At 37.1% G+C, this 20,594-nt stretch overlaps 1 protein-coding gene across 1 annotated transcript in view; it reads left to right on the top strand.

The window, feature by feature from the left end:
- The window catches only part of ARAP3 (ArfGAP with RhoGAP domain, ankyrin repeat and PH domain 3), a 1,205,760-nt gene that overhangs the window by 859,890 nt on the left and 325,276 nt on the right, over positions 1–20,594 (top strand). Inside the window, exon 21 of the mRNA XM_044069919.1 lies at positions 3,249–3,461. Within this exon, the coding sequence (XP_043925854.1) occupies positions 3,249–3,461 (213 nt within the window). The remainder of the gene's footprint in view (positions 1–3,248; positions 3,462–20,594) is intronic.

The following is a 20,594-nucleotide window of genomic DNA, read 5'->3' on the forward strand; positions in this document are numbered from 1 at the left end:
TTTTTTGCCTTTGTAACTGAAAGATTATGCTGTTGAGAAAAAATGAGTTTCCAGAATACCTTTGCTTGAAAAGCATGGCTAGGTTTGTAATGTCCCTAGTAGCCATTAGCCTAGTAACAACCTATGAGACCATGCCTTAAAGTTTACTTTCAGACATGCATATTCAAATATAAAGCAACAGTAATATATCCAAATAGCTAACTGTGTAATTTATTTCTTCCACTATAAATTTAAGTAAGGCTGTGCTATTATTGATTGCTGTTACGAAATCATTAAATAAGGTTCATAGGTCAGTACTAAACTAACTGTCCTTTTGGACCGTTTTAAGCCTAGACAGTTATCCCATTTGAGAAGCAGGCCCTGCACTTTGTGTAAGATAAACACCTTAACCAGTATACCAACCTGCAACATTGGTGTCAGAAGTGGATACTTCCACTCCAAATGAAAATCATGTCATCCATAAAACATCTGTAAAAGAGAGCATACTTAAATAATGGATTTTATTTTTACTTTGTTACATAAAACTGTGTTTCAAGTAGGACATGACCAAGTTTGTAAGAACTGGAACAGCTGCCGCTGTCATTGTTACTCCTTTGATTTGATGATAAATTTTATTATCAAACACAAAACGATTGCTATTTAACAATAGATAAAATAATATATGTATCATAGTTAATATCTCTATGACTGAAACCAGAAGTAATACTAAGAAATTTTCTAATCCCTCATTTTGTAGAATATTAGTATATAATGAAACTACATCTAAAGTAAAAACAAGCCTCATTTCCACTGCTAACAACTTAGTTTGATAACTTCAGGAAATGCACAAGTCTTTTAGAAAAGATGATGTATTCTGTACTATAGGATTTAATACACTATCTAAATATATACTAATGTGCTTCATTTCACAACCACTACCTGCCACTATAGGTTGAAGTATAGGATTGTTGTCATCTGAATATAAACACGAACATACAAAAGCTCATTCAAGAAGAAACATAATAAGGCATAATCACTTCCTTTCTCATCGATTATTTGAGTGCCTTCTGACACAGTCTCACAGTTCTCATAGGAACTGTGACAGCAGACTGCCCAGTCCCAGGATCAAACCAGTAGATGCCTACTGTACCAGTTTTTGCAGCTGAAATAAATAAAAAAACACATACACACCTAAATAAACTAAAGATTTTGATTAATCTTAAAATAAATCACTGAATAAACAAATTATCCATTGTGTTTGTTTTTGTCACCCCCACAAATTAAGGAGCAGATAAATATCTATACCATCATCTACTTCTCCAGTCTTTACAGTTCTAGTGCAGGGTACTGGTGTGAACTTAGTCTGCTAATGTTCCATACGTGAAAAAATCATTTTAGAGGTATCACTTGCAGTCTCTGTTAGTGGCATTACCAGCTCTCCTGTCCCAGGAGAGGAACTGGGGTTATAAGCAGGGGTGGCAGCCTTGGTGGTCGTACCCAGTTATGCTCCTCATGCTTACAAAATACCAAGGGCACACACTGACAGACACTCTTAGCCATAATGACCTTATGCCACTAAAAACCAGGAGATGAGATGGGCAAATGGCATTTGAATAGCATAAAAATTACCTTGGCCATGAGTAGGATACTGCATTGGTATGCTTCATTCTCCTCAAAGACAACAAGATGGTTTATTTTTAAGTCCTGGGGGGTCATGAGTGACTCCAGGCATCCAAGGGCAAAGATATGCACCAGTGGCTGTCAAAGGTCTTCTCAACAAAGGCTACAAAAATAGCCTATTTCTACTCCCTCTACATCCAATGAGAGTTTCCCAACCTCTGTTCAAATCTATATACAAGGATACTAGGGGCACAGTTCTCAAAAGCAGATCTTCTTATAATTATGATGGCAGATTGCCTGTCCACCAGTTGGTCATAGTTTAAATAAATAAAACCATCTTGTGTATGAAAGAACAAGCCTGTGTTCTGCAGCCTTGTGTGTGTTTCCCACCTAAGCCCTTGGGTAACGGTAGTCTATTCATTACTCAGTACCGGCTCTTTCAAAGGCACTTTCAAAGAGACTGTTTGCCCATTGAATTTATGTATGTATGTATGTATGTATGTATGTATTGGTATTTGTTTACCTGGTAGGTAACTGGTCCGTTCACCCTTTTCAGCCTTGACCTGGGCACATAGAGCAGTAAATACATCAATTCCACTAAGCATAATGTATGGCAACAATTATTATAATAGATATCACTTATGAACAGACAGAACACAACTCTAAATGTAGTAGATTCAGAGCAATATATAATACTTTTGGTTATGTATATCTACAACTGATATTGTTTGTAGGTAAGTAAAATCAACAGGGATTAATAATTGCCTTGGCAGCGGCTATAGGGAAATTATGAAATGAGGCATTCTTTAATAGTGTCTTTAAAGTCTTTAATAGTTCCCTGCTTTTTTTTTTTTTTTTTGACAGCAGGTGGTTCCATGTTGCAGGTCCCAGTCTAGAGAAAGCTATTTCTTCTAATACAATTTTGAATTATGGGCAAGAAAGTGAGAAATAGTCATCTTGTGAGCTTTGGAGGTCATGTGAGTTTTTTGAATAGGTACTTTCACTTCCGGGGGGGGGGGAGGCTATAGCCTTGTTTTAGAACCTTAAAAGTTAGAGTGCTTAGTAGAAGGGGAACCTTATTAGTCACATATAGCAAGTTAATATTTCCAAGTAACTTGCAGTGGTGGAGTAACAGATCTGTTGGAAGGATAAATTGGCAAATTTCATTCTCTGTGTTTTGAATCCTATGGATATTATATGTAGAGTGAAAAATGAAAAAAGGAGCCCGTATTCTAGTTTAGGTAGTAAAATATTTTTGACAATGGCTAAGAAGACTTCTGTAGAGACAATATGACTAATCTTGTAAGAGAGTTTCACTTGAGCTTGGACTTTATTGATAATTTTATCAGTTTGTATTGCAAAGGAAAGGGATCACACTGGAGATTTTATTGCCATTATGAGCCTTTATTATAACAAAATCAGTTTTAAAACATATGTTTTAATATTTTTTATGTCATACATTTGAATAAAGTTTGCCTGCAATGGTGAATTTCCCTTCTCTAAATTTTTAAATATTCTTTTAATTACATACAGTAAGTTCTGGAAGTAAATTCTGTTACTTGACCTGACACCAGTCATTGCTAGGATTATTTTTTTCTTGAAGTAAAAAAAATAGTTCAAGCTCAGTTGTGATATTTTGCCTTTTTTAGGTCTACGACATGAGGGTATATATCGGAAGAATGGAGCCAAGTCTCGCATCAAACTGCTAATTGAAGAGTTCAGGAAAGATGCCAGGAATGTCAAGTTGAGAATTGGTGAAAACTTCATTGAGGATGTTACAGATGTTCTGAAGAGGTTTTTCCGAGAAATAGATGATCCAGTTTTCATGGCAGATCTACATCCCTTGTGGAAGGAGGCAGCAGGTATGAAGCAGTACTCAAAAGGTTCTTCAGAAACAAAGCCAGTGTAGTCATTGTCAATGTTAATAACAGAAATGTGAATGCATTGTTTGTTCATGATAACAGGTAGAACATATTTTTGTAAAGTATCTTGGAAGAACTAAGAAACATATTCTGTTGCCTTTTAAAATTAAAATTTTAAACCAGAATATAAAGGCACACTGATGTCATTCAACAAGAACAATAAACATGAATATTGCTTAATTCTGTTTTACTATGCCTATGTTTTACAACAGCAGAAAACAAATAATGTCTTACCTTACAAGCAGTCTCCAGACAACTGAAGTTAAGTCTGTCTTAACAATGCAGAAGTTCTTATCACTCTGCTTTTCTTCTAATTAAGTCTCTTTTTCTTTTTTCTTTTCTTTCTTTCTGTCAGCTGACCTTTTTACTGCAGTTTTCTTCAACTCTGGAACCTTGCTGAGTTACAGGGGTTACCCATAAGGACAGATGCCCTTCTTACTTTAGCAAAAGATAGTTATTACTAATTTCAGTGTTGTAGGCTTTCTTCCTTACCTGTCAAAATCACTGGTTTTGTTAACGGCCAGCTTCCATGCGTATGTTTTTGGTTAACAGACAATAGTCATGAGTTTAGTTAGTAGCAGTCTTGCTCAATACTTCTGTTTTAGGTTCATAGGTTGTTACTAGGCTAACGAACATTAGGGTCCTTACAAGCCTAGCCACACACCCCAAACCCTTTGGGTCCCTGAGTATCATGGGCATCTATACAGAGGGGAGCATGTTAGTAGGGAGGTAACTAAGGATTTGTGGGGTAGAGGGGTATTAGTTAGGATACAACTTTTCTTGTTGATGGCCTCTGTCCATAAGAGACATGGGGACCAGAGCAGAGATAAATTTACAATTTCCCATCCAGTTGTCAAGGTCTTGTTTGAATAGGGTCAGGGATAAACTCTGTTTTACATAGATTGGGTACCTATTCCATAGTGCAAGGATCCTTTGAAGACACATATCTGTCCCTCCAACATATTTTTTGTATGCTACAAGCAAAGTTCAGATCCCTATATCTAATGTTTCTGGTGCTGTTTGTATTGCGCATGAGCAATAGATCCATCAGGGCTGGGTCTGAAGAAGCCCTGTAAGCAAGGCAAAGATCCCCTCTCAGCAGTCTGTAGGAGACTGAATGCAGAGAAAGAACCTTTTGGTGATCAGTGAAGAACAGGGTATTCATGCCCTGTATTCTCCCGGTGAGAAACCTTTGTGGGTGTTCCAGATGCTGCAAGTGCTTGGTTATATGCATGCCAAAGAGGACAGCATAGCCAATGATAAGTCTGATAAGGGCCGAGTAGAGTGATACTCTAACATCCTTGGACCTAAATGCCATGCTCTTACGAATAAGTTGGGTGACATAGAATGATTTTCTTATTTTCTTAGCTACATGCTGATCCAAGGCCAGTTTTCTGTCTACATATGTTGCCAGATCCCTTATTACTGGGTTGACTCTTAGGGATGTTTTATGGATGGAGGAATTAACTTGTTTGACCGTTTCCCAAAAGGCACATTAATGCATTTTCTAGCACTGAGTTATAGGCCAGGGCTTTGGCACAAGTCATTTGTTTGTGTTAAACTCTTTTGCAAGATGCTGGTGTCTTGAAGGAAATCTGTAATTGATCTCAGTTTACAGTCATCTGCAAACTTGGTGAGCCAGAGGCCTTGAGCATTACCCTTTATTTCCAAGAAGACGATGCCAAACAGGAGCAGGCCCAGCACAGAGCCCTGGGATAATCCACTGGTGATCATTCTCTTGGAAAAGGTGACCTCACCAATCCTGACTGTTGTGCTTAGAGAATGGGCTGTTTGTAAAATTGTTGTGTTTTACTTATTTTTTTTTAAGTACTATATTATTTTATATATATATATATATATATATATATATATATATATATTTTGATGTAAAATAGTTCCTCCACCTGCTGTTTCAAATTTTCTGTAGTGTATGTTACTGGTGTTGGAGGAAGCATTTTACATCAAAAATACATAAAAGAATAATGTAGTACTTAAAAAAAAATAAGTAAGTATAATGCAACAATTTTGCAGAAAGCCCATTCTCTGTCTCTCATACACAGTCTCTTTCTGCTTTCACACACACGTTCATGTACACATGCAGTCTCCTCTGGTTTCATAATTGGATACACTCACACAAGCATAGCTCTCAAGTTCTTAGCACAAAAAATATGGCCGTAGCTAAAAGTAATGGGGGGACAAAGCCCAAAAAATAGGGACAAATTTTAGATATTGCTCTTATAAACTTAGAAAGCTGCTAGAATAAAAGGTCTTGTAATACATTTTCTGAAAGATATAAAGCTTGAAACTCAAATGCCTGTCATTATTTAGTGAATTCACTCCTCACTGATTTGCCACAAGACTTCAGAAAACCACAAATTTTATGAAGAACAGACAAAAAATATGAAGCAAAACTCCGGACATTCTGCAAAGATTTGGACAGTTGAGACTGAGAGTTATGTACACAAGATCGCTTTCTCTCTTTCTCAATCTCTCTCACACACAGTCTCCCCTGCTTTCATACACACATTCACTCACACAAGATCTGTCTCTGTCTCTCTCGATCTTTCTCACACACACAGTCTCTTCTGCTTTCATACACGCATTCACTCACACAAGATCTGTCTGTCTCTCTCGATCTTTCTCACACACACAGTCTCTTCTGCTTTCATACACGCATTCACTCACACAAGATCTGTCTGTCTCTCTCGATCTTTCTCACACACACAGTCTCTTCTGCTTTCATACACACATTCACTCACACATGCAGACAGAAACATAAACACACATACACATACATACACACACACACACACACACACACGTTTTTTCTGTTTATTTTCTTTACACTCACTAAACAGCAAAAGCGCTGCTTAGTGAGTGCAAAGTAATGGCAGCTGTTAGATTTTTTTTCTGTCCAAGCTCCATGCCAGATTGATATGCTGCTGTGAAGCGGCGGACTTGTTTTTTAGTGGGCATTACTTGTACATTAATACCCTGCCAGAGAACGTTCATTCTCCAGTCAGGGTGCTGATGTACAATACAGTTTGCCCATTCTTTAAGTAAAGATTAATGCCTAGCTCAGAGAGCATGTCAGCAATGCCTCAGTCAGGTATTATATTAAATGCCGTGGCCAGGTCAAGATAAGCAGTATGCACTGTTTTACCCTCATCCATTGCCTTGGTAAACCTCCCAAAGAAACTAACCAGGTTGAGAAGATATGGCCTTCCTTTAACAAAGCCAAACTGGGGTGAGTCCAGCGTCTGCAGGTTGACAGTGTTCCTGTTTATCATTTTCATGATAATTCATTCCATGGCTTTGCATATTAGTCTTGTTAGACTGATGATTCTGTAGTTCCCTGGGTTGGTTGATGGCCTGCCTTTACAGAGGGGAATGACTGCTGCAGTCTTTCATTAACTTGGAATATAGACTGTTTCAAAGCTGTAGTTCAAGAGTCCCTCAAGCGGTCCTGATTGGTCATGTTTTAATCTGTTCAGAAGACAACCAGGGATGTTGTCAGAACCCATGGGGGCAGTGTGCCTGACTATAGTGAGTGCTTCCAGCACCTGGTTCCTCGTAATATATGGGGGAAGTATGTTGGAGGGAATTTTACCTGGTGGAGCTGGGGGGAGTGGGGGTGAAGCTTGAGCTAAATTAATCAGCCAGTAGATTATCGATGTCTCCCTGACCAGTGAAGGTAGTACCGTTCACCACCAGTTTAGCACACTGTTGTGTGTTGCCTTTAAAGTTCCGGACATAGATGGCTTTGTGATTATCCTTAGCCTGTGAGGCTATTCTGACCTCACTGCTGGCCTTGTTGGAATTAATTAGACCTCATAGTTTCTTGTTTAGTTCTGTAAGAGAGCATTTGTCTCTTCCTGATTTGTCATGAGTTTTATTTTTACTGTATATTCTGTTTAGGTGAGAGTTCACCCACTAGGGCTTGTTTGTAGTGTTTGTTTTGTGTTTATTTCTGGTAAGTACAGAAGTATTTATGCAACCATTCCCATATTTGTATAAGGACTCTGTGAATAATTCTGCATAGGTATCTGTGCTCTCAGGGTTAGGAGGAGCCTTGAAATTTCCAAACTATATCTTAATAGGATGTAGTTTACTTTAGAATAGTTCCTAATTATTTAGCTAGGTTTTCTGGGTTGATTTTTACTTCAAAGCAGACAGCTTTGTGAGAACATTACATTGGGGGGCTACACTCTCCCATGTTGGCATGTTAGTGAGGACCAGATCCAGTATGCTTGATCTTCTGATTGGAGCACACACTACTGTTTCAGCATGTTTGTGCCAATAAAGTCCAGGAAGCATTGTGCCTGTGATTCTGAGACAGTGTAGATTTCCCAGTCTGTAGAGGGGTAGTTAAGGTGACCCATGAGTAGGGTGTTTGTTTGGATGGTGAGCATGTCTAGTAGGTTTAGGTAAGAGCCATGAAACTCTAAGGACATGGATGGTGACCTCTAGCTAACTATGATATGGTGAGGGCCTTATCTATGGTGATTTGCATGTGAATGAACTCCATGATGTCATCCTGTTTAATCAACCTGGAGGTATCTTTGCTGCTAGCATTGTTTGAGACACCTCCACCTTTGGTCCTAGTCTGTGTTGTTATTGGTCTAAATGTGTGGAAAGCACTGTAGCCTTGAACTGCCAGAGTACTTTGTATGGCTTTAAACCAAGTCTTAATCAGGGCACAGATGTCTACATTTTCCGAAGTGAGAAGAGCTTGATGGGTGTGCAGTTTTTTGTTTAGGTTCCTAGCATTGAGCAGTAATATCTTCAGGTTTCTTGTAGACTTTTTCACTATGTTGGTAGTGGTGTCTTTTTAGCATTGCCTAAAAAGGCTCTAAGGGGGTGAATACATTTTTAGCCAATATCCAAAAGCATGGGGGGGACAGGTGCAGCCAATTCCGGACAAAGCAACATGCCCTTTTCACCATGTCCTCCCATGCTGGCAAATATGGGATTCCCTGGAGTGATACCATCTTTGGTGTAGGTGGAAGGATGCTCAGTGCAAGGCTCATACCTATCTGTGACACATATTCCAAGGGATGCATTATGTCTCTTTTCATATAGTCCAGTGAGGTATGTCTCAGGTCATTTACACCCACATGGACTATAATAGAATTATATTGGTAGATGGGGTTCAGTGACTTGAGCGTGTGCATGATATTGTGGATCCTGGCTGAAGATAGTCAGCTGACCATTATCTTCTCCTTGTCTAAAATGGTGAGAGGGACACAAGGGAGTCCACAATGACAAGGGTATTAGCTAAAGTATATGCTTGCCTTATGGGGTTTGCTCTTTGGGGCCTATTAGGTGTAAACTTATGTGAGACGTTTGGTGCTGCTTTTGGTGTGTGTTTAAGTGATTGCTGATGAGCAGTGTTGCCATTAGATGGCTTTGGAGGTCTTTGAGATTTTTGAAGGTTTCTTGTAAGCACCTCAAAGTAAGACAATCTGTGTGTGTGTGTGGTAAGCAGAGTATGTGAGGGATGTACTGTGGGTAAACCTGACAACCTCTATTGTATGCATGATTTTGTCTTCAAGGAAGTCATTTAATTACTTTTCTCGCATAGCTTGTTATTTTCTTTAATGATTAACTGGTTATCTTTGAACATGAGACACTTACTACATTGCTTTAGGGTACCTAAATCTACCAAACTGCCTCAGAGACATCTAGAAATTGCATAGTTATGTTGTCCGTACCTGGAATAGGATGGGCTATTTAGAATTAAGGACTAGGTGTTAAGAGGGGTCTCTGAGTGTAGTTCTGGGGTTAAGAGCAAGATGTTATACAGTGCTAAGATATGGTAGTGCTATTTGATACGCAAGTCAGCTACTCTAAGATCAATTCTGCATAATGCCATACTTTATAGGGTAACTATGTATGTACTTAACTGTGCACGTAAATTTCATACTGTCAGATATAAATTGGCTTTAGTACCAGATTGTGTTTTCCTAATCCTCCACTATGCTGCTGGAACATTTGAAGATGTTTTCTTCAGAATGCAATATCTCCCTTCTGAAGAGTATTCTTACTGTTTCACAGTCACATTCCCTACATACCATTGAGATACAACACAATGAAGCTATGTGCTCAGATCTACCTCCCTAAATTCTGTTTCCATAAGAAGTCGCTGCCAGTGTGCACCAGTTGTGTTTTACTTTTCCATATATGTCACTGTTTTTTTTCATAGTTATGTGACCAACTGAATTAGCATCTATAACTTTGGCAATAAGAGAGCTTGCCTATCAACATAGAGATGCAGGAAGACTTTCACCTCTGCAAAAAATGCTTACTTTACTTATTTATTGGTATATCTATTTACTTATGTATACAATTATATTCATATGTATGTATGTATTTATTTTGGTCTGTTACCATTAAGCTAAACTTACTTGGGTGCTCACCATCTTGGTGGGACTCTGGAAGAATTAAGTGAAGCATTACAGCCAAATGCAGTACCAGCAAATTTGTTGTATAAACCTTTTGGTCCATGTTCATGCTATACGGTATGCTTTTCATGAGCTGTTTATAATCCTAAACCAAATTCCCACTTGTCACATTCTGAAAATGAGCTACTGTAGAAATATTATACAAAACTGTACATTTTGTTGGCCATTGCTGTTCACAGCTGTTACCATATTCCATTCCACCTATCCTAAATTCACAGATGCACTAACAGCTTTCTTGTCTCTGCCTTTGTGTAACTTGACTTCAGGCACCATTCTGTATTTTTCAGCGAAGTATTAATGGAGGTTTTTAAAACTACCATACCTCTTACATTGCTGTAACAAAGTGTGGTATCTTGATTTTTGCCTTGTACTCTGTGGTCATGTCAAACTATATGTTTTAGCACTGTTTTGAACTGTTAGCCAAATTCCAAATGACCATAATCCATAAAGCAGTTACTAGCAGACTTAGTTGGCTGATATGCACATTTTCATAACCGCTGCTTTACTTGCCCTGTGGCCCAAACGCACAAATCATTTGACTTTCATTCGTGAATCTACCTCAGTAACCTGGTACCTGTCACTTTTATTATTATTTTTTCTGTCAGTGACATGGAAACACCAATGTAGAAAAAGTACCAGTTCTAACAAAAAACTGCAATATATTTATTTCTAATAATGCCTTTCATTCTGTGTGAGAGACTGTTTGCTTGAAGCATATGTCATATCTCTAATTTTCCTCAGGAGACCCTCCTTGTCAATTGACAATAATTGCTTTCTCCAACATGTTCTTGACTGTGGTTAAGAGTAATATAACATGCTTATTGTTTGAGTTATTATGACAAACATTAAAAACATGTACATTTTCATAAACAAATGCACAGCAAACTTACTGGTGACTGTGCAACAAAATTCCACACTATATTCCCAACTGTTGCCAGATATATCAGCAGTTATACCATGGATCAGCAGCCAGATTTACTCCTTATAATGTTTTTAAGATATAATTTTTATTGATTTTTCCACAATAACATGACTTCACTTTTACATTTATCACATAAACATTAAAAGTAACAGGGAAACATTAATAATAAAATAACTGTGTCAGTTATATGTCTCTTCATCATGTATACACTTACTATAAGAAATATCTGTCTTTCAAAAGCTGCTTTAACAAAGAAAAAATATATACATATTTGCATAAGTCCAAGATGTAAGTACTGCCTTTAGCTTCTCTACAGTCTCCATGTTTACATTTTCCCTCTCCCATCAAATGTCCTGTTGATTTTATAGTTTTCTGGTTTTATTCAAATTCTAGTAAAATTGAGTCACAAGATTCCAACTTTTTGTCTCTCTCTCTCCTTTATACAAATTGCATACTAATACTTGTCTTATTAATGTTAGACATTCCACATATAATCTTCCCAGTCTAGTAGTGCATGTTGCTCTCCATTTCCTGTTAAGCACTGTTTTTCGAACAAACACTAGCATTAACCTTGTAGTAAGCTTTTTCCTTTCCCAGCCTAGTTCTTCCCTTTCTATTGTCAATTCCTAGTGCTTCCCATGTCCATGTCCAGCTTTGTGAAGTTCTCACACACACACACACACACACACACACACACACACACACACACACGGTCATAAATCTTCTAAGCACAATCAAGTTACAAAAAGTATGTGCCAGGCCCCATGTCTTATGTGTGACATTATGGCCATAAACACAGTTAATGTTGTCCCCATACCCTATATATAACAAGCCAGCACCTGTTGACTTTAGAAAAAAAATCAAGTTACAAAATAAAGCAACAGTAAATAGATGATTTATTCAGTATAAAAAGTAACCAAGAATAAAACCAAAAGGGGAGTGATTAAACAAGCAGCTGCAAGTTAATACACAGTAATACAAGTTAGGTTAACATGAAGTAACAAGTAATGTATACATACATTATTCTCATTTCTGCTGTGAGATGTCAATACCCTCAGTAAAACTAAAAAAATGTTAAGTTCACTCTCACTAGCTACCTGAAAACTGCAAGCTAAGATAAATCCAGTGATCTATTGTTCAGGTAATCTGTGATGTCTTGCATTAAAAATAAAAAATAAAATAAAAGCAAGTCATCAAGATTTACCTTAATTAAGGATCTTCAAGAATAAAATAGACCACTGGAGATGCAGGAAGTTCAGGTAAATGAACTCATTTGAACCAGTGATGTAACAGTCTTGCTTTAACTAGCTGATAATAAGACATTAGAAAAAATGAAATCGTTTGTATGAAGTGAATGCTCTGTTGTAAAAGCCCAAACTGAAATAAACTAAAAGTCAAACCACAGAGCAAAACAATGAAGGAGCTCAATACGCTCAAGCAAAGTCCCATATAATAGATGGCAACAATCCTGCAGACAAGAAATATATTCCAACGTAGTTCAGCGTAAAAACAAGTTTTTATTGTGGAACAGGGTAGCGCTTTCGCTAAATAGCTTCTTCAGCCCTCTATACAGACTAACAGTCACATAACCTGTTTTAAATACATAAAAAACATAAAAAGGCGCCAAAATGGCCAATGCTCCTTAAAGGCATACATACCCAAACCGAGGCTTGTGTAATCAATATCAAAAACACATAAAAAACATATAATTATTATAAAATTCTTATATACTAAGAGTGTCTGTGTCAGAAATTAATTCTACACTGACAACTATAATGTTTAAAAAACATAAAACACATAGACAATGCTTAGTATGTTGCTAAACTGAAATCTCTAACATTTCTGTAAGTCATCAGCGTTTAAGTCTCCTCATCTTCAAGAGTGGGCGTAATGGGACCTTACCATTAAGTCCTGGTGGAACATCAGCTCTAAACTTGATGATCCAATGTGTCTCCCTCGCCTCTGTGTAATTCTTGACATCTCCCCTCCTATGTGTCCTAAATATTTGTTCCAAGATCCTAAATCTAAAATAATGTTGTAAACCATGATCATGTGTGTGTTTGGCAAGTGCATTATGTAGGTGTTCCTTCCTGGTGTGGTACACATGCTCACGAATCCTGTCCCTTAGACAGCGATTCGTTTTACCTACATAAAACGCTGAGCAAGCTATGCAAGTAGCTAGGTACACCACATCCTTGGACATGCAATTACCTCTAGTACATATAATATATTCACCTGGTATAATGGGATGCACAAACACTGGATCTGAGAGAATATAAGGACAAAAATTACAACTATTACAGGGTAACATATAGTGTTCCTGTACAGGCAATTGTTGATGTCTAATTCTAGGGTAGCAGAGTAAGTTTTTAAGATTCTTCTTCTTACGATAAATAAACCTAGGTCTGTCCCCACTGATCTCCTTGATTTTGGGGTCTACAGATAAAACATGCCAATGCTTAATAAAAATGTCTTTAATAAGACCAATGTCTCTGGTATAAGAGACCGGGAAGACAATACGTTGGCTTTGTCCAGTAAAGCCGGTGGGGTTATCCCCCTCTTGAGCACTAGCTGTATAATATGCATCTGCCCTATCGGAGAAGTATGGCATAGCTCTAGTGGCTCGAAGACTGGTAATGTCATTCATACCCTCTACAAGATCCAGTGTGCTATAGCCTCGTACTCTCAGCCTAGTCTCTAAATCCCTAAGGCCCATATTGTAAATAGAGTCACTAGGTGTATACCTAGAAGTACGCATAGCTTGTCCACGGACAATATTCTTGTAAACAAAACCAGGGTGCATACTGTGACGATGCAAAAGAGTGTTCCTGTGACAGGACTTGCGGTGCAACCCTGTGTTCACCATACCGCCCGGTAGCTTCTCTACGTAGATATCCAAAAAAGGGATGCGTGTATCAGACCATTCCATAGTGAACTTCAAAAACTCTAGAGCTGCATTGACCTCCCTAAAAAAATGTGTAAGCTGTGTGGATGTACCCCTCCAAACCAGGAAAAGATCATCCACAAAACGCCTATAAAACGGTACATACTCCTGATACATCTTGTTTTGAAAAAGGAACCTATGTTCCCATTCAGCCATAACCAGACTGGCGTAGCTATTGGCACAAGAAGTGCCCATAGCTACGCCATCTCTTTGGAGGTAGGACTGTCCCTGAAAACAAAACACATTGGAGTCCAATACAGTCTCCAATAAACATAATCTGAGGTCAATGTCTGAATTAGACGCTGGCAATGATCTCCTCAAGTAAGTACCAACCATCTCAAGGCCTATGGCATTGGGTATAACCGTAAAAAGTGATTGAACATCCATTGTAACCCAAATAATATCCTCTGTATTAATACTAATGTTGACGTGTTGATACAAATCCAGCAAAAACTGTTTAGTGTCCTTAAGGATGTAAATATTACTGTCAACCACTGATCTTAATTTACCCTCTACATAAATGGAGAGGGGTTCAGTGGACCACCCTCTACCTGCCACTATTGGTCTCATTGGTGGAAAGGTGGGGTTCTTGTGGATTTTGGGAAGGCCTTGTATCACTGGTAACAGGGGATGTGTGACATAAAGAAACTCAAATAATGTTTGGTCTATGACCTTATTAGTAAGCAAATCAGTTAACAACACTTGCACATTGTGTATAATTCTATCAACTCTGTCCTCTGTAACAGATTCATAGAACTTCTCTTCACCCAGCATATGCACCATATCTTGTTGATACCTATCAGAGTCAAGGATAACAATCCCCCCTCCTTTGTCTGCTGGACGTACAGTAATGTCACTATTCTGACACAGCGAGTCCAACGCTCTTCTTTGGTTGAGCGTAAGATTGTACTTATGCTTATGACGAGGACAATATTGTCCCTTCATTTTATATAACTCATCCTCAACTAGCTTGCTATAAGCTGCAACTAGTGGGTGGATAGATGGTATAAACGTGCTGGGTTTCCTATAAGGGTGAGTAGATATAGTATCCATACCATTAAACTGTACACTCAATGAAAGGTTCCTAACAAACAATTTAAAGTCCCTCACCGTATCTTCATATCTGCTATAAGTGGTAGGGATAAAATTAAGGCCTTTCGATAAAACTTGTAGTTCATCCGGGCTCAACACATGACTAGATAAATTAAATATCAAGTCAGTCGTTTGCCCTCCCACATCTTCTTGATGTTCCGGTTGGGCTGTCTGATGTCTGATGCCCTGATGTTAAGTTCACTCTCACTAGCTACCTGAAAACTGCAAGCTAAGATAAATCCAGTGATCTATTGTTCAGGTAATCTGTGATGTCTTTCATTAAAAATAAAAAATAAAATAAAAGCAAGTCATCAAGATTTACCTTAATTAAGTATCTTCAAGAATAAAATAGACCACTGGAGATGCAGGACGTTCAGGTAAATGAACTCATTTGAACCAGTGATATAACAGCCTTGCTTTAACTAGCTGATAATAAGACATTGCTGAATTGGTTTCTTTAGTCACCTGGAGCACAAGTAAGACAGTGTCTAGTACACAGATCATATTTGGCACACGGTATTGTTTTTAAATTACACTCAGTCAGTTGTACTTTTAGATGCATAAGTGATACTAGTTGGTCAAGTACATTGCCATCAACAAAATAGTGCAAATATTTGCTCAAGACTGTCCAGAACCAGAATTCTATGAAATGTCAGACGAACATGTCACTGTGCAATACTACAGTTCAGGTTTGAATTTTTTTTTTCTGGTTACCATAACATTTTCACACCATGAATGTGCAACATGTATACTATTGGCAGAGGTCCAAAAATGTAATGATACCAAAGAAGGCACTCGGAAAGCAGGTAGTCACATGTTTCTGCTCATTCTTGGCTGACTACTGCATCATATTTTCACAGACTGCTTGGGTTTAATGAATTAATATGCATCTTTTTCAAAAAGACTGAGGCAAAAGGAAAGAAAATAATGCAGGAGAATGAATCAGATATTAAAATGATGATGCGTAAAGTCTAGTGCTGTATTTTAATGTTATATCATAAACTTTATGAATTTTCAAATATTATTCACTCTATTCTTGCCTCTCAGCCACTCCACATGGCAGAATGCTCTGATTTATCCGTACAAACTATGACTGCTGTGCTGCTCTGTTCTGACCCTGACAGCTCTGATTTCTGTGAAGCCACCTTGCCTACCCTTACACCTGTGTGTTGTCCCTAACACTACCCTGCTGCCTCTCCCCAGCTCTACATATTACATTATTAAAACCCCTTCCTCTTAACAGTACAACTATTTCGATGATGGTGAATGATCTGGGTTTTATAGTTGGAGATTACTGATAGCGGGAGAGAAGTTTTCAATGTTTTGTGGCTTGCCAATGCTTTGTGCATTAGCTGTTTTTTCCTGTCATTTATGTGTTACTCTGTTGTGTTGGCAACTAATCACAATATAAGTATATACTAATAAAAAACAAACGGTTGCACTCGAGCCAAGGTTCCAAAAAGGTAGAAAACGCACTTTATTCAATACAGAGACACAGCGTTTTTCGCCCCTGCAAAAACAGGAGCTTCATCAGCATTAAACTCAGCAAGTTACAAAGTTTTTTTAAAAAGGACGGAAGTGAACAACAAATGATGTCATATCCTCCTCTACAAATTAGAAGCATTTAAAAATATATGTACCAAAGCATATATATTTTAGGCTGGAAACCATTCACACAGTCGCCAGATCGCAAAGCGAGTCCAGCCACATATTAGAACATATCTAATTGTTCCCTAATCTATAAAAATAATATGAAAGTAAAAATAAAAATAATAATAAAGATAATAATAACAAATAATAAGGTATACGTATATAAAAGTATAAGATGTATCAAATATATAAAAAATGTGTTTTATATATATATATATATATATATATAAGTAACTGCCAAAAATCTGGCCAGTTTACTAAAACACAAATTTAGTTGAAAAGTGAAATAATTAAAAGCAAATTAGTTAAAACCAACTACACAACTAACCCCTAGTGACACAGTGCATACTAGTAGGTCTGCATATGCCCATACTTTTAAGTAGTTAGGACAAAGGTCCAAAATGGAATATAATCAAGTCAACAATGCACAAAATTAGGAAGGAGGATATGACATCATTTGTTGTTCACTTCCGTCCTTTTTAAAAAAACTTTGCAACTTGCTGAGTTTAATGCTGATGAAGCTCCTGTTTTTGCAAGGACGAAAAACGCTGTGTCTCTGTATTGAATAAAGTGCGTTTTCTACCTTTTTGGAACCTTGGCTCGAGTGCAACCGTTTGTTTTTTATTAGTTTTTGTTTCTTTGTTTTTCTCTATAAGTATATACTGATTACACTGCATTTGTGTATTTGTTTCTGAAGAAGTCTTATCCATCAATAAAAGATGAAAGTGCTAAAACACTAGTTCATCCTACGTGGTTTATTTTTTTTGTTTTATAGTTCGAGGTTCCTTTCTCGTGGTCAGGGTGTTTTAAGTTATTTTATTTTATATATATATATATTTTTTTTTTTTCACAATGCCATTTTCAAAGTCCAGTACTGTGTCTTATAAATATCATTGTTGCCTTTCGTGCCCTTATGAATCCAGCTTGATCTCTTTTTCTTTATAAAGGTAACTTCAGTCTAAGTCTCTCTTGTTTTACCCGTGCATCCAGTTGTTTGCTTTAAGTGATTTATGTAATGCTGCATTTTATTTATTTATTGACAGTTTTCTGAAATATTCCAACTTTGTTCCATGATATATATTTTTTTGTTTTGAAGTTTACTGGAGAATTGACAGGATACTGTATTTGAGTGGTAACTTCCTTAGGGCAATCATCTTCACTATGATTTTTATATACCAGAACTTTAGGGAAAAGAAAGTAGAAGTTATCAAAACATACACTTCATTACTTATTCCCAAAGAAGGTTATTACATCCAATTGATAATTTTTTGTATTAATACTGCTGCCATTTATATTGGTTCATTCAAACACAGTAATTGATATACTTAACTACTCTTTGATAATGAAGATGATGTCGCCATCAGGTCCACATTGTAACTATAATTGTGATCCTAAGGATTAGTAGGCATACCTCAGTCTCAACCGCTTAATGCATGAAATCTGGACAAAGCCTGACAAAATTAGGGACAAAGGCCCAAAAATAGGGACAGATTTTAAATATTGCTCCTGTAAACTTAGAAAGTTGCTAGAGTAACAGGGTTTGTGATAACATACATTTTTCTGAAGGATTTGAAGTCTGAAACTCAAATGCATATCATTATTTGCTGATTTCAATCATCAGATCATCCCAGTCACTTGACAGAAAAAAACACACATTTTATAAAAAACACACCGAAAGTATGAGGTGAAAATCTGGACAGTTGAGAGGTATAGGGTATTTTGGTGAATTTGGGGGAATAGATACTAAATTTGAGAGTGTGGTACTTCAGAGAACAGAGTACTCGCCATTCGCTGAGGAATGGTGAACTTAATATGTATGGTGGAGTTGTCCTGTGTTTGGGTATACAAGGATGTTCCCCCGTGCAAGAATGTTTTAAAACTGTAACATAACCACTTTTGTCATTCTGTATTTTAATGTTATAATCAATATTTATTTTATTTTTCACAATTACTGTACTGACAGCCTTTTAATAAACAGGATGCTATAATTTCTTAATAAGAAAATACCTTTCATCTAGATCCAATAGAAGAACAGAAAAAAAAAACTTTAACAATGCATTTAAAAATTTCAGTGACCTCACAGCAGAAATAACTCACAGCAATGAATTTATATTTCATCCTAAAAGGCACGACTATGGCAAATATAAAACAAAACTATATAAAGGAAAATATTTCAAGTTATCACTAATATGAAGAATTTGATGGCACATTCAGATGTGGTGTGGACATTGAATCAGCTATACAACTTGGTTTACTGGCACATATGCTCCCCTTTACCCATTTAAGGCCAGCTGCAAACTCTTACTGCCACCTGTTTATATCTCTATGACCTCCCTAACCCCCTCAAGTCTTTGTGTGACTTAACAGATTCACTACTGGCTAATATGCCAACTAAATATTCATAGCTGTATCCTTTCCAGTGTTGTATTTACTCATTTTGGCTAGACATTCTTTTTATTCCCTGTATTCTGCTTTAGCTCATTTTATTAATTGGTGTGCAGCATTTTCACTGATTAGTCAGTCTAACTACATGCAGGCTTTACTTTGTGATAAAATTTACTTCACTATGTACAAAACCTTTGCTCCAGCACGTTTAAAACATTTACCCTAAGTAGTTCCTACAGCCGATTACATGCATGAATAAACAGAATGAATAAGGTATTCTACACATTTTTCTTTGTCTGCGACTAGTGACTATAATGCAGACCGGTCACCATACCTCTTAAGCTTGCAGCACAAGAAGTCTGGACAAAGCCAAAAATAATGGGGAGACAAATACCCAAAATCAGGGATCCATTTTAAATATTCCATTAATAAACTGAGAAAGTTCATACAACAGCAAGTTTTGCATTAACGTATATTTTCTGAAAGATATAAAGTCTGAAACTCAAATGTCTGTCATTATTTAGTGACTTCAGTCCTCAACGACTTTCCATAAACCCACAAATTTTATAAAGAACAGACCAAAGATATGACTAAAAGTCTGTCATTATTTAGAGACTTCAATCCTCAATGATTTGCCATAAACCCAAACATTTTGTAAAGAACAGACCAAAGGTATGAATAAAAATCTGGACATTCTGCTAAAATCTAGACAGCTGACAGGTATGCCTGACACCCTTTTAGTCAGTGTCTTATTTAGAGTTCTTTTGTAATTGACAAAGGCTTTTGCTACTCTGCACTCTTGTCAGATTCTAAATATTTTTTTCTTTAACTGTGCCATCATATATCAATGCATGTTTCACAATTATAGCTATATGCTCTGAATCCCAATGGTTGCATCATCTTATGTTTCATTATCTATTGCTGTGTGTTATGCCTATACAGTAAATTAAATAGGTGTCATAATTCCTTTTAGTTTGTATACAATTTTTGGTTTTATTTCAGCTAAGTATATTGGTCAGTTAACATTTCCCTGGTGCACTGGGATATGGATTTCATAAGTTGCTGGAATGGGTGGTTGTGTTATGGCCAGAATGACTTATATTGTACCAGTACCTAACTGACAGCTCATATCCAGTGTGTGCAGTTTATGTTTCACAGAAAAGGCAAGACTATGGAACAAGACAACACATTTAACATTGCCAGCAATAGGTCTTAGAACCACAGCATGAAATCATGGGGTAGGTGAACTGAGTGATGCAGTCATTTACATGAGCAGCAGGGAGAGGGGCAACAATACAGTACCAGACATCTTACATGTGAGAGTTCTTTGGCCATATCCCTTTTTAATTTCTCCAAATCCCTTGGGTTTCTAATACCATGACAGGAATGGACCCCATTCCTAAGTCAAAATACGATTAAAGTTCATGAAATTAATATTGTTTCACTCTTTGATGTCATTCAAAAGTGCTTTTCGCAGCACCCGCAACGTGCCCAGTAATGACTCCATCTGCAATTTGTATGGAGTTACATGTATTGGTAGCATATCTAAATGTGATTGTAGACTCTTTTTTATAAGACCCGTTGCTCCTACCACTATCGGAACTATCTGAGTTTCC

The sequence above is a fragment of the Protopterus annectens genome, chromosome 4.part0, assembly GCF_019279795.1.
Source record: "Protopterus annectens isolate FY-2018-M chromosome 4.part0, PAN1.0, whole genome shotgun sequence".
Taxonomy (NCBI): domain Eukaryota; kingdom Metazoa; phylum Chordata; order Ceratodontiformes; family Protopteridae; genus Protopterus; species Protopterus annectens.